The sequence below is a fragment of the Gigantopelta aegis genome, chromosome 11 (assembly GCF_016097555.1).
Source record: "Gigantopelta aegis isolate Gae_Host chromosome 11, Gae_host_genome, whole genome shotgun sequence".
In the NCBI taxonomy this organism is placed as follows: Eukaryota; Metazoa; Mollusca; class Gastropoda; order Neomphalida; family Peltospiridae; genus Gigantopelta; species Gigantopelta aegis.
The window spans coordinates 24,332,821-24,345,565 of record NC_054709.1 but is presented as its reverse complement, the minus strand read 5'-3'; the positions used below and the strand labels follow the sequence as shown (position 1 = coordinate 24,345,565).

General features: G+C 35.2%; 1 protein-coding gene across 1 annotated transcript in view; it reads right to left on the bottom strand.

Moving 5' to 3' along the window:
- Positions 1-266: 266 nt before the first annotated feature.
- Positions 267-12,745, bottom strand: part of LOC121385436 (metalloprotease mig-17-like) — a 26,232-nt gene continuing 13,753 nt past the window's right edge. The window contains exons 7-9 of the mRNA XM_041516115.1: positions 10,928-11,062; positions 3,658-3,709; positions 267-1,256 (exon numbers count right to left, since the gene is read on the bottom strand). Coding sequence (XP_041372049.1) covers positions 883-1,256; positions 3,658-3,709; positions 10,928-11,062 — 561 coding nt within the window. The 3' untranslated portion in view covers positions 267-882. The remainder of the gene's footprint in view (positions 1,257-3,657; positions 3,710-10,927; positions 11,063-12,745) is intronic.

Here is a 12,745-nt window from a genome sequence, read left to right as displayed (position 1 = left end):
GCGAGGAATAAGCACTTTTCACTATATTAGACTAGAAAAAAGAAGTGTGTGTGTGTGTGTGTTTGTGTTCGTTTTGTGTGTGTTTGTTTGTGTGTGCATGTGTGTTGTGTTTGTGTGTGTTGTATGTGTGTGTATGTATGTGTGTGTTTGTATGTATGTGTGGGTGTGTGTTTGTGTCTAAGTGTGTCTGTGTGTGTTTTGTGTATATATGTGTGTATGTGGGTTTTTTGTGTGTGTATGTGTGTATGCGAGTCTTTCTGTGTGTGTGTGTGTGTGTGTGTGTGTGTGTGTGTGTGTGTGTGTGTGTGTGTGTTGGTACCGAATATAAATGTTTGAAAGACGCCCGCATGATATATTATAATTATAAATAAATTATTTAGTATTTTACGATCACCTAGGAAACATCAAAAACCCACGACGTCTGAAATATAGACATGGAAAAAAACCCACCGAAAAACCCCGAAAAACAACAAACAAAAACAAAAACAAAAAGCGAAACAATAATAAAAACAATATATTATATTACAACCGTCTAGGTAATAACCCCCCCCCCCCCCCCCCCCCCCCCCCCCCCACACACACACAAACTCTGAAATAACCGCACGAAGGATAAGAAGAAGAAGAAGAAAAGCCATCAACAGCAAATCCAGATAAAAAGCCAAGAAAAAAGGAGAACAAATCCAAAACAAAACAACAACATGAAAACAAACTGACAAGAAAACCTCACAAAAACAAACAAACAAACAAACAAACGTCGAGAGACCCAGTAGCAGTTAAGAATAATAGATAGTCCATGGATTATAATTAACTGGAAACCAATAGAAGATGGCACCAGCGTGTTGTTGGACTGGGACTCTTCACAAGGCGTTCCTGGCCCCAAACTCAACGGCGCCCCCAGTAACGTCTCCCCCAGTGGTGCCTCCTCCAACATCGGCAATATCGGCACAGACGTCGTAACCACCTGCTGTATCTGCATAGCGAACACAGTCCGTAACGTTTGTATATTCGGCATTGGCACCACCTCCCACAGTATGGAGCAGTAGTTGTTGTCGTCGTTGTTGTCGTCGTTGTTGTCGTAGGCGATGTAGTAGGCGATGTAGTAGGCGACGTGGTAGGTGACGTTGTGGGAGACTTTGTAGGTGTAGAGTTTTGGTCACATGTAGCGCAGCAATGGTCCATCCGTTCATGTTCGGTCATACTTTGGCACATCGCCTGAGTACACCCATAGTCTGTCTCGTCACCTTGTGCACAGTCGTCTGAAATAAAGAACACTTTTTCTTTCTTTCTTTCCTTCTTTCTTTCTTTCTTATTTTCTTCTTCTTATTATTATTATTAAATTATTATTATTATTATTATTATTATTATTATTATTAGGTTCCTAACTCTATCGGCAGGAGCCTCCCACCAAAACAACCAACCAGCCCCCACCACAAATAAAAGAAATACAAAAACACTCTCCCTACCCAGAAAACTCCCACACAAAACCTAAAAAGAATAAATAATAATAAGAAGAAAAATAAGAAAAATCAAGAAAAAATTATAAATTGATATAGACAACCTGTAGATAGCTGTCGTGTAGCTATAAAGTAAAAAAAAAATTTGTATAGCGTAAAAAACAGTGTACTTTTGCATGTTTTGTCGTCCAAAGGTTGGCTAATTATTACTTAACCCTGTTGAATCCAGTTCTACTTGCAGGGACAAGTTCAGCCTGCCGTTTGTGCGTGTGTGCACGCACGTTAATCTTGCATTTTTATAGCTAAAACTCCTCCAGATAAAACACCGCCCTCCACGCCAAAAAGGTAGTAGTTGGCTAATAATAATAATAATAATAATAGTAGTAGTAGTAGTAGTAGTAGTAGTAGTAGTAGTAGTAGTAGTAGTAGTAGGAGTAGTAGTAGTAGTAGTAGTAGTAGTAGTAGTAATAGGAATAATAATCGTGTATTACTATTATTAGTATTATTATTATTACATGTATTATAATGTTGGTAAAATAACGTCGCGGTGGGGTGGGTGGGGGCGGTTGTTACAGAAACATTACATAAATTTAGAGGGGGACCCGGGAGTGGTCTCAGCTTTACAAGTAGCCTATTAAAAAAAAAAATATGTTGAGTTTTATTGCCCCTTGCAATTTTGAGCATTTGAAATGTGACTAAATACAGCAAAATAACCTTTTAGTCATATTTATTTGCGGTAAAATTTACGTAAGCAGTCTCAAAATTGCAATCAGTGAAAATTTATTAAGTTCAAGCTCTGTTGTTAGTTTGTGTACTGTCCGTAGTTAGTTTCTCTTTTAATTAATCTACCTCAGCAGCTGATAATTTTCAATTGTTACTTTTATTTATTTATTCATTATTATTATTATTATTATTATTATTTATTTATTTATTTATTTATTATTATTAATTTTGTGTTAGTACTGTAGGTACAATATGACGATATTCATATATCTAAGGAAAACGTACACAAAAGGATCCGCTAAATTCCCCACCTCCTTCCCTGTTCAGAAAATGCACTGTTCGTACAGTACTTACTATGTATTCCTCCTGTTCCAGATGGTTCGGTAATATGGATCAATCAAATACATGTACTTTTTTACCTTCTTAGCCTATATACATTTTTGCTGTGAATATAGCCAGCCATCGTTAGTGGAGGCTATATACACGGCCTTCGTATATATAGTCACATCGTATATATACACACCGTCTAGTTCAGAGTACTCTTTAAAAATGTAACAATTCCTATCCCAAGTCAGCTGTTATGGCATATTTTGCATAATAATGAATTTGACAAGGTAGAAAATGAAGGTGTACATGATCCAGATGTTTAGAGTTTTTCGCGTACGACTAACGATAAATTTATCTATAGATGCAAAGGCCTAACTAGTCGGGATTGTCGACGTTTAACATGCTTCTGTTACTAAAATAAATTAATGTATAAGCTTATTATCATCCAGTACATGTTTTTATTATTTTTTAATAACTTATTTTTATTGTCTTTTTTTTCTTCTATTTATCCTACGTCGCAGAGGACGGCCAAGCGTCCTCGTTACACGAGCTTGGTAAATCGTTTTAACACTGCGGTTATTCGGGGAATGCCCGTCACGTGACTCAAAATAATACGTCACACCTCTGCTCTCCAAATAGCCGTTATTTTTCTCAGAATTATGGACCGTACCCATAATTCAATTATTATTTTTATAAAATATCAAAAATAAGTGTGATAAGGTGGTTATGTAGATGGTCCAATAAATACGTTTAGGTACAAATCAAATGTATATATTGTCATATAATACCTTGTTGGGTCAATAATTAGGTCAACCATCTGTGAGAGAGCGCGTTTAATTATTTAAATAAATTAATGTAGAGTAATAGTGACTGTTGTTGTGTGCTCGCCCTGTTTTGGGTTGTTATATTGTGTGGACGACGGGCCGCTTGCCTCTCACCTCTTTTTTCATTCATTCTTCACTCAATTATGACATGTCAACGGGTCCGACAAGGCAGACAAGTCTCACTAAACCTCTGTAGCATATATCATATTGCATGCAACACAGTGTCTTTCAGGATTAAGGAATGAATCCTGTTTCTACATTTTATTATGACATTTTTTTATGTGTGTGTGCAATAGTGGTGTGATACCTAAACCAAGTAATACCCTTACCGTTAACAGCCGGGGCATCCGGACTATGAACACACAGCCCTTTGATACACCACTGTAAAGATAGAAGAATAACATCTCGTTCAATTATATATACAAACATATATAGAGTAAAACCCCTCTAAACCATAGGATCAGGCATTTCGCCCGGTATTTGAGGTGTCCAGTTTTCAGGGTTTGCATTAATAAGAAGCTGTTGTTGTACTCTGTCGTTTGTTTCCGCTGGTGTCCTATTCATATTCAGTCTTATACATGTATTGGAGATGTATCCAACATGTAATGTTCCAGTAAAGAAAGCTTGACATCTTTTCTACACTGCAAACCCAGCATTACTTTAGCCCACTCTTTACTTTGATAAATAGACGGTTTTAAAAGAAATTCATTTCAAATAATAGGAAAGCAGTAGGTTGGTTTGTCGATCCTTGAATGAATATATATATATATATATATATATATATATATATATATATATATATATATATATATATATATATATATATATATATATATATGTATATATATATATATGTATGTGTGTGTGTGTGTGTGTGTGTGTGTGTGTGTGTGTGTGTGTGTGTGTGTGTGTGTGTGTGTGTGTGTGTGTTTGTTTGTGTGTATATATATATATATATATATATAGAGAGAGAGAGAGAGAGAGAGAGAGAGAGAGAGAGAGAGAGAGAGAGAGAGAGAGAGAGAGAGAGAGAGAGGGGGGGCTATTTCATGGGGGCTTTCGAATACTATTTTTATGTCAACGAGTGATTTGTGAAAACCATATTTTCACGAACTGTGAAGCACACATCACGAAAAAACACCATGAAATGGTTTATTTATTATATACATCTTTCCTAATTTTTGACAATATCTTTCGCTTTTTGGTAATATCTTTCGCTTATCCTATCGAAAACTCGTAACGCCATGATATATTTCTTCCTATGGAACTTTGCCAGAAAATTTACTTGACCATAGACTTTTAAAAAGAAATTTGAATAAAAATTATCTTTGTTAACATTTATTTAATAATGCTGCTGTGCAAACATACCTGACGAAGCGATCCTCCCAAAAACTCCCACAAAAACAAAACGAATCGAACACCCTTAAATTCTGACACTTATACTCAATCATTATTTAGCTTCGTATTCAATTCGATTTAGATATTTTATCGTAATTGCACTTCGTATCCCTTTTTAATAGGTACAGTTGTTTAAATTTAAAAAAAAAAATTAATTTTTCAAATACGATCAGATGCATTGGTAATAGACCGGGAGCCAAGTGAGATTTAATTGTTGCGAGAGTTCCAAAAGGTTTAACGTGGTTGAGGTGTAGAGGGACCCCAACTGACTACAGAAACCCAATTCTTAAGTAAATATAGTGCGGGAGTAAATAGGGGGCGCTACTGAAATTATCCCCAAAATGGGATTTAATTGTTGTAAAAGTTCCATAGAATAGAACTTTATTACACCCAGGCCGTTAGGCAACAGCATATGGGGAAACATGAATAATTATATAATATATTATGTGACAAGACAGGACAGGGTTTACAGGAGAACATTAACATTTAATAGTAAATAATATAGTATATGAATAGTTAAATTATATAAATACATGTATACTGAAATACAACGAGTGGATATAACAAAACTACATATATACAATAAGACAATAATATTCGGTATAGTAGAGTAATTGAAGTTCATTATATAATTTGTTATACAATGTCATGTACTAGTATATTTCAATTTATTAAAATAGGGATATCTGTGACATAATAATAAAGTATATTTAGCTCGAGTGATGTGGTATATGTTGATACAAAATAGCTATGGTCTTTTAAATTTATCATTAATTTCTTTAATTAATTTGCTGACTTTTCTTAGGACACCTATTTTATTACTAGTCATTAGCTCTTTAAATTTTAGGGTACTGGGGTTCACATCATAATATTGTTTTAGGAGTGTCTTTCGAGTCTTAGTAAAGAAGGCACAAGTGAATAGATAATGATATTCATCACCAATATCGTTAGAGTCACAAAGTGTGCATAACCTATTTTCTACTGGTGTATTATTCCACCGTCTTATTTCAATCGGGAGGTAATGATTTGATGTTCTGAATTTAAGAATAATGATCCATAGTTTTTCAGGCATTATGGTGAGGTATTTTTCAACAATTAGCTGATTTTTAAACATTGTAAAAAAAATTCCTCTAGACGATGATGCAATGTTATTGTTCCACGTGTGAAGGTACTGGTCACGCTGCCTCAATTTCATATATTCAAGAAGTTGTTTTTTTTCGTTGAAAATCTTCGAGACAACTATATATCAGTCATACCTAGGTTGTTAAATAATTGTTTGATATGTTGAATCCAAGTGTAGTTGTATCCATTTACGGATGAGTCCTGTAACATAAATGCATGCAATAGAAAGGATAGTTTTGTTTGTTTTCCTGATACAATTGTGGCCCAGAAATTTATCATTCTTTGTTGAATAATTAGTTTAATCGGTCTACGTCCTAGTTCTCCGTATAACATAAATATCGGTGTACCTTTTTTAACAGGGAGCAGGCGTCTCATGAAATGTATGTGTATTTTTTCAATGATGTCAGTGTTTTCATAACCCCATAATTCACATCCATACAGAAGAATAGGTAATACCATTGTGTCAAAACTATTTTATCTTACATTCTATTGATAGATTGTTATCTTTAGATTTAGATAAAACGAAATGCATTGCTTTTGTAGCTTGTTTGGATAAAAATGTTCTTGTTGTGTTGAACTTGTTTTGCTTATTAAAAGTTAAACCTAAGTATTTATATTCTTTAACGTTTTCGAGAACCTTATTTCCGATGGTAAATGTTTTCTTGTAATCATTGGTTGTGCCATTGAAAATTAATATTTTTGTCTTGTTGATATTGATTTTAAGCTTCCATTTATTACAATAATTGTGGAACATGTTAAGGTTAAATCAAGTTGTAAATTAAGTTGTAAATCACGTGGGTTCGTTGCTAGGAGGGCTGTGTCGTCCGCATATAGCAGGGAAAGCAAGCAAATACCAGCTTCAAGAAATATATCGAGATCATCGATAACAGGAGAGACTCCAATGCAGTTTTGGCTAAGAAGATACGTTTCCAGGTCATTTAAATATAAAGAAAATAGGACAGGTGACAAATTTTCACCTACCCGCACGCCGATGTTACATGAGAATAGTTCCGAGTATATATTGTTGGTGCAAATGCAAGATTTAATACCTTGATACATTTGGTAAATAATTTTGAAATTTTTTCCATTTATATTATTGCCTAATAATTTTTGCCACAAGCAGGTTCTGGGGATCATATCAAAGGCCTTTTGAAAATTGATAAAAGCACAGTATAGTTTCTTTTTCCTATTTTTTTTTAATTTCTATTAAAGAGTGAATACTAAATAGATGGTCGGTAGTAGAATAGCCTTTTCAGAATGCTGTTGGGATTCGCTCAATATGCTATGTTCGTTAATAAATGAATTTAGTCTTATGTTTAAAATTATGGTAAATAATTTAGAACAGCAGCATAACAACTTTATTGGTCTATAGTTGTCAGGCATCAGTCGGGTTCCTTTATTTTTAAAAATCGGTTTAATAATTCCTATTAACCATTCATTAGGAAAAATACTATGGTCTAGCATAAGGTTAAATAGTTTAACGTAGATCGGGATCATCAGATCGATAGAAGATTTTATATACTCGTTTACAATGTTATCTATTCCAGTTGCTTTGCCATTTTTCATTTGTTTAGCTGCATTTCTTATTTCGCCTTCTTCAATTTTTCTGTTTAAGATATTATCGTTATTTATATCGATATCGTCAAGATTTAATTCGTTCTCGTGATCAGATTCAGGCGGCTCTCCTTCATTGAGGTTTTTATTTTTAAAAAATTAAAATCTTCTATGGGCGGTAGGTTTTTCTCCTGTTTCTCAGGTTTAAGGATTTTATAAAAAAGCTTTGGGTTCGTTTACTCTCAGATTTCTCATTTGCTTTTCAATTTTAAATTTCTGAGCGGGCTGTTCAGTTGTTAAGCATTTTTCATATGATTGACTTGCATTAAGCAGACTAAGTTTATTTTCTAAAGTTCTATTGTTTGTATATACTTTCTTTGCCTGATGGTATTTACAACGGAGAAGTCGGCACCTGTGGGATTTTACAAATAGTAATCGATTACGTTTAGTGTACGAAGGCTGGTTTGCGTGCCGTGCACGGGTTTTCCCAAAAGTGGATACAGCCGCGTCTAAAAATAGGTTTTTCATCGCATCGACGGTCTGGTTCACACGTGCTTTGATATCGATAGATTGGTCATCGAGGATTTCGGAAATGTTTACAAGTGAGTCCCGGTCAATTTTGTTAATGAATTCGGTACACTGCTCGGGTGCCCATTTACGTAACCTTTCGTTAATTAATGATAATCTATTTTCCGAGCTACATGTATCATTGTCATTTGCGTGTTCCGATACACGAATACATAGTTGTACGGGAGAATGTACGTCTGACAAAAGTGGGTCAAATTCGCATACTTGGAAATGTTTAGTGATCGGAAATATATGATGCGTGCCCATGATATAGTCAATCACACTACTATCTTTACATGTTACCTTACCTACATGCTTATCTCTGCCTACTCTGCCATTTAGTATATAGAGATTTTGTGCTTTACATATGTTTAATAATTTAACACCATGCCCATTGACTTTTCCAGTATCTTGACTTGATCTTTCAGTTTGCACACCATATGACTCTAGTTTGTAAATTTAATTTAAAAAGTTTATCATATCAGTTTCCATGTTAGTTAACTGTTCTGAATCCATATCAATTACAGTGTAGTTAGGCAAACATTTTGTTCTTGCATTAAAATCTCAAAAAAAGTAAAATTGGGTTACCTCCCCTTTTAGCCTGGGTAATTTCATGATCAGTAATATCAAATTTGTCTTCTTTATAGTATGGGGATCCAATGGGGGATACATACCACACCCACTGATAGTGTTTCTTCAAGACCTGTGAGAATGGCAGGGATTTTGAACCAAGATATATATTTGGAAATATTTGTGTCATTAAATTCTATATAGGTTATTAGTTCTTGTCTTATACCAATAGCTACGCCACCAGATGGGCATACTTTTCTTTTTCTGTTGTTTAAATAAAATACATAGCCTGGTATAAATGTGGACATATAATCTGTTTCGTTGGTTTTTGTTTCAGTAAAACAGAGGATATCATGCTTTGAGACATAATCCAGCATTCCTTTGCTACTTATTAGAGGACATCTCACTGAGCCCAAATCCACAATTTAAGAAAAAATATTTTGCCGGAAAGGCTACTTAAGAAAGACTCTAATTAGTACTAATTAGGGATTTAATTGTTGTGAAAGTTCCATTCTTGGAACCAAATGTAAAATGTAGAGTATGCTCACCCGATTCAGAATTACCAATTTAAGAGAAAAAAATAATGCGAGAAAGTGCACTTAAGAAGAGGTCAAATGCTAATTAGTACTAATTAGGGATTTAATTGTTGTGAAAATTCCATCCGAACTAACTTTGCTATTTGGTAGAGGACATCTCACTGAGCCCAAATCCACTATTCATGAACAAATATTTAGTGGGAAAAGCTACTTAAGAAAGACTCTAATTAGTGCTAATTAGGGATTTAATGGTTGTGAAAGTTCCATCCTTGGAACCAAATGTGAAATGCTCACCCGATTCAGACAAGATAATGACTTATAGCATCAATGTGAAAGGTGGTTTTTTTTCTTTAGAACACCTCAACCACCTGAAACCTTTTGGAACTCTCACAACAATTAAATCTCGCTTGGCTCCCGGTCTATAATCATTGAACTTAAATACGAAGAAACGAGACAAAGGGAGATAATTTAATCATGCCCTTTTACAAAAAAGTAAATACGATTTCTATATTTTTACTGTAGCTAAAATACAGTGAAAATATGACTTTTCACCGGATATGACTTTTATGGTTTCCGTAGATCTATATATTTCATTGCTATGTATATAATAAATAAATAAATAAATGTAAATATGTATACATATGTATGTATGTATGTATGCATATATGTATATATATATATATATATATATATAGTGTATGTCAAGGTCACAATGACACAAGAAAATAAAACTTTTATCGTACTTTCTTAAAGAAATGATTAGACAAGGCTTTTGGAATGGTATGCATATTCAACGATGTATAAGGCACATTATTGCTTAATATTAACAAGTATATTTGGATATTTAAGTAACAAAAAGGATACAAATGTGACGGTTACTATATATAACGGGCGCACCCATTTTGCTCCATCCCAATGAATTCTCCCTTCTGGGCCGGTGGGTACGTTGCATCACATTAGGTCTTAGTTAGGCTTACAATTGAGGAGGGGCGGGACGTAGCCTAGTGGTGAAGCGCTCGGTTGATGCGCGGTCGGTTTGGGATCGATCCCCGTCAGTGGGTCCATTGAGCTATTTCTCGTTCCAGCCAGTGCATCACGACTGGTACATCAAAGGCCGTGGTATGTGCTATCTTGTCTATGGGATGGTGCATATAAAGATCCCTTGCTGCTAATCGAAAAGAGTAGCCCATGAAGTGGCGACAGCGGGTTTCCTCCCTCAATATCTGTGTGGTCCTTAACCATATGTCAGACGCCATATAACCGTAAACAGAATGTGTTGAGTGCGTCGTTAAATAAACCATTTCTTTATTTCTTTTACAACTGAGGAAACAAACCTGTCGATGTTTGTGGAATGGTGAAACAGGCATGTGCCAGTCAATCTGATGCGTCATGACATGTTCTAATGTTAGTCTTTGTTATATGGCATGCAGAAAACGTAGGCACTTATATTATTACCCTATTTTTGGATAAAGGCACGTAAAAACAGTTCCCATTCTCATTATGTTATTAGCTAGTTGTAGATCAGGAGCCATGTCACCATATTGCTGAAGAAAATTAAAACGTTCTCCAACCTGTCACCCCTAAAATGGTAAATATAGAATACCAGGTTACTGCGTGGCCATATGGCGAGGTTCAAATAACGGTGTAAGAAGAAGAAGCACGTGCGTTCTTAGAATTATGATCCCCTGAAATAACAAACTCTAGAATAACCATGAACATTTCGGATATACGGATATGGACATTCTAAATAATAACATGTAAGCAATGCCTGTTTCAGTTATTAAACAAAACCGACTTTAATAGTGACAAATACGCCATAATCATAACCACAACATGGTACCAGTAAACCTACCTTTTGGTTTCCACACGTCGTGTATTCATGGGCTATTAGTCTGGCAGCACAGCTGTATTCTACAGTGGGATGGTGGCACTTCGTGTAGTAACATAGGCTGTCGTAATTTGGCTTACCAGATTTCCTGTATTTAATCTGCAACCAGACATCACGAACATTGGCAGAGATAAAGAAATAAAAATTAGAAAATAAAATTAACAAGCATTCTGAGAATATAACTAAAACAATACATGTCTACTACCGAGCTCCATATATGTATAATACACGCACACGCACACATACACACACACGCGCACACACACGCGCACATACACACGCACACACGCGCACATACACACACGCACATACACACGCACACGTGCACTCACACATACATATATATATACATACATACACACACATACACACACACGCGCGCGCATGCACACGCACACACACACACGCGCGCCCATACACACACGCACATACACACGCACACGTGCACTCACACATACATATATATATATATATACATACATACACACACACACACATATATGGGCCAGTGTTTTTCGGTATCGTCATTATCATATATTAGGAATAAAAATTGTATTATGCGAAACACATGAGGTTAATAATCTCTTTATCATATAATCTCAAGCTTAATACAACGTGTTTTTGTAAAATGCACACGCAAGTTTATTTCCAGTCAGCTATTACCCGATATTCAAATGACGTAAGAATATGTGACACGGTGTCTTTTTGAATGGAAATGATGTCAAATTCGAATGACGTCATTTTGGATATCCTTACATAAAAATAAATTTAACGTTTTTTGTTTTCTGAACGCTGGACAGCTTTAATGTAAAGTTACTATTGAAATGCTTTTGTTTGATGACTATGAATGCATACGTCAATTATGGAGTGTCACCCTAGTACGTTTGCTTAAATGTCAATAAACCTAGTGCCGTGACCTCGATTAATTACATCTAATTTGCAAAGTTACCAAATTTTTAAAGTATGTGACATAAAAAATATCACATACTTTGATTCCACTGAATATGTAAGATATCATATAATATCTTACACACACACACACACACTCTCTCTCTCTCTCTCTCTCTCTCTCTCTCTCTCTCTCTCTCTCTCTCCTCTCTCTCTCTCTCTCTCTCTCTCTCTCTCTCTCTCTCTCCATTAATGATTCTTTTCCAAATTTCTGATTTCTCTTTTTACTCTGACTAATTTTCTCATTTGGGGTCCACGTTTTGACACAAGTCAAGAGTCTGGGCCCAGTGAGCGTGTTTCAACACTAATTTGACAAAAGCACGTTTCATCTGACGCTCTAAATAATGTGGGCTGACATACATACGAAGTTGCGCTACTTTTGTATTAATTTGACATACAAAAATCTGAGATTCAACGGTACAGGTACAAATATTATCATTCCAGGAATCAACCGATATAGGTTGTTTTGTGGTGTAAATATCTTGGCTTGTTTTACAATTGTGGCGATTTGTCATGTTTGTTTTGTGGGTTTTTGTTGGGTTTTTTCTTTCTTTCTTTTTGGTTGTTTTTTGTGTTTGTGTTTGATTGCGGTTCGTTTCCTACTCTTATATAATATATACTATGTGGCCTCAGATTACACTTATCTTCCCATTTGGACATTTGTCCGCGCAAGTAGTCTGCTGTTCGTGATTATTTCATGGCAGACAGCTATGAAGTGGCAACTGTTTGACTGAAGTTGACAGTGGAGAGAGTATGTAGTTTGTAAACATGTATAACTTGTTGACATTGAAGACTTTTTTATAGTAATTCCGGCCCATGCAAAAGTAGTGCTTT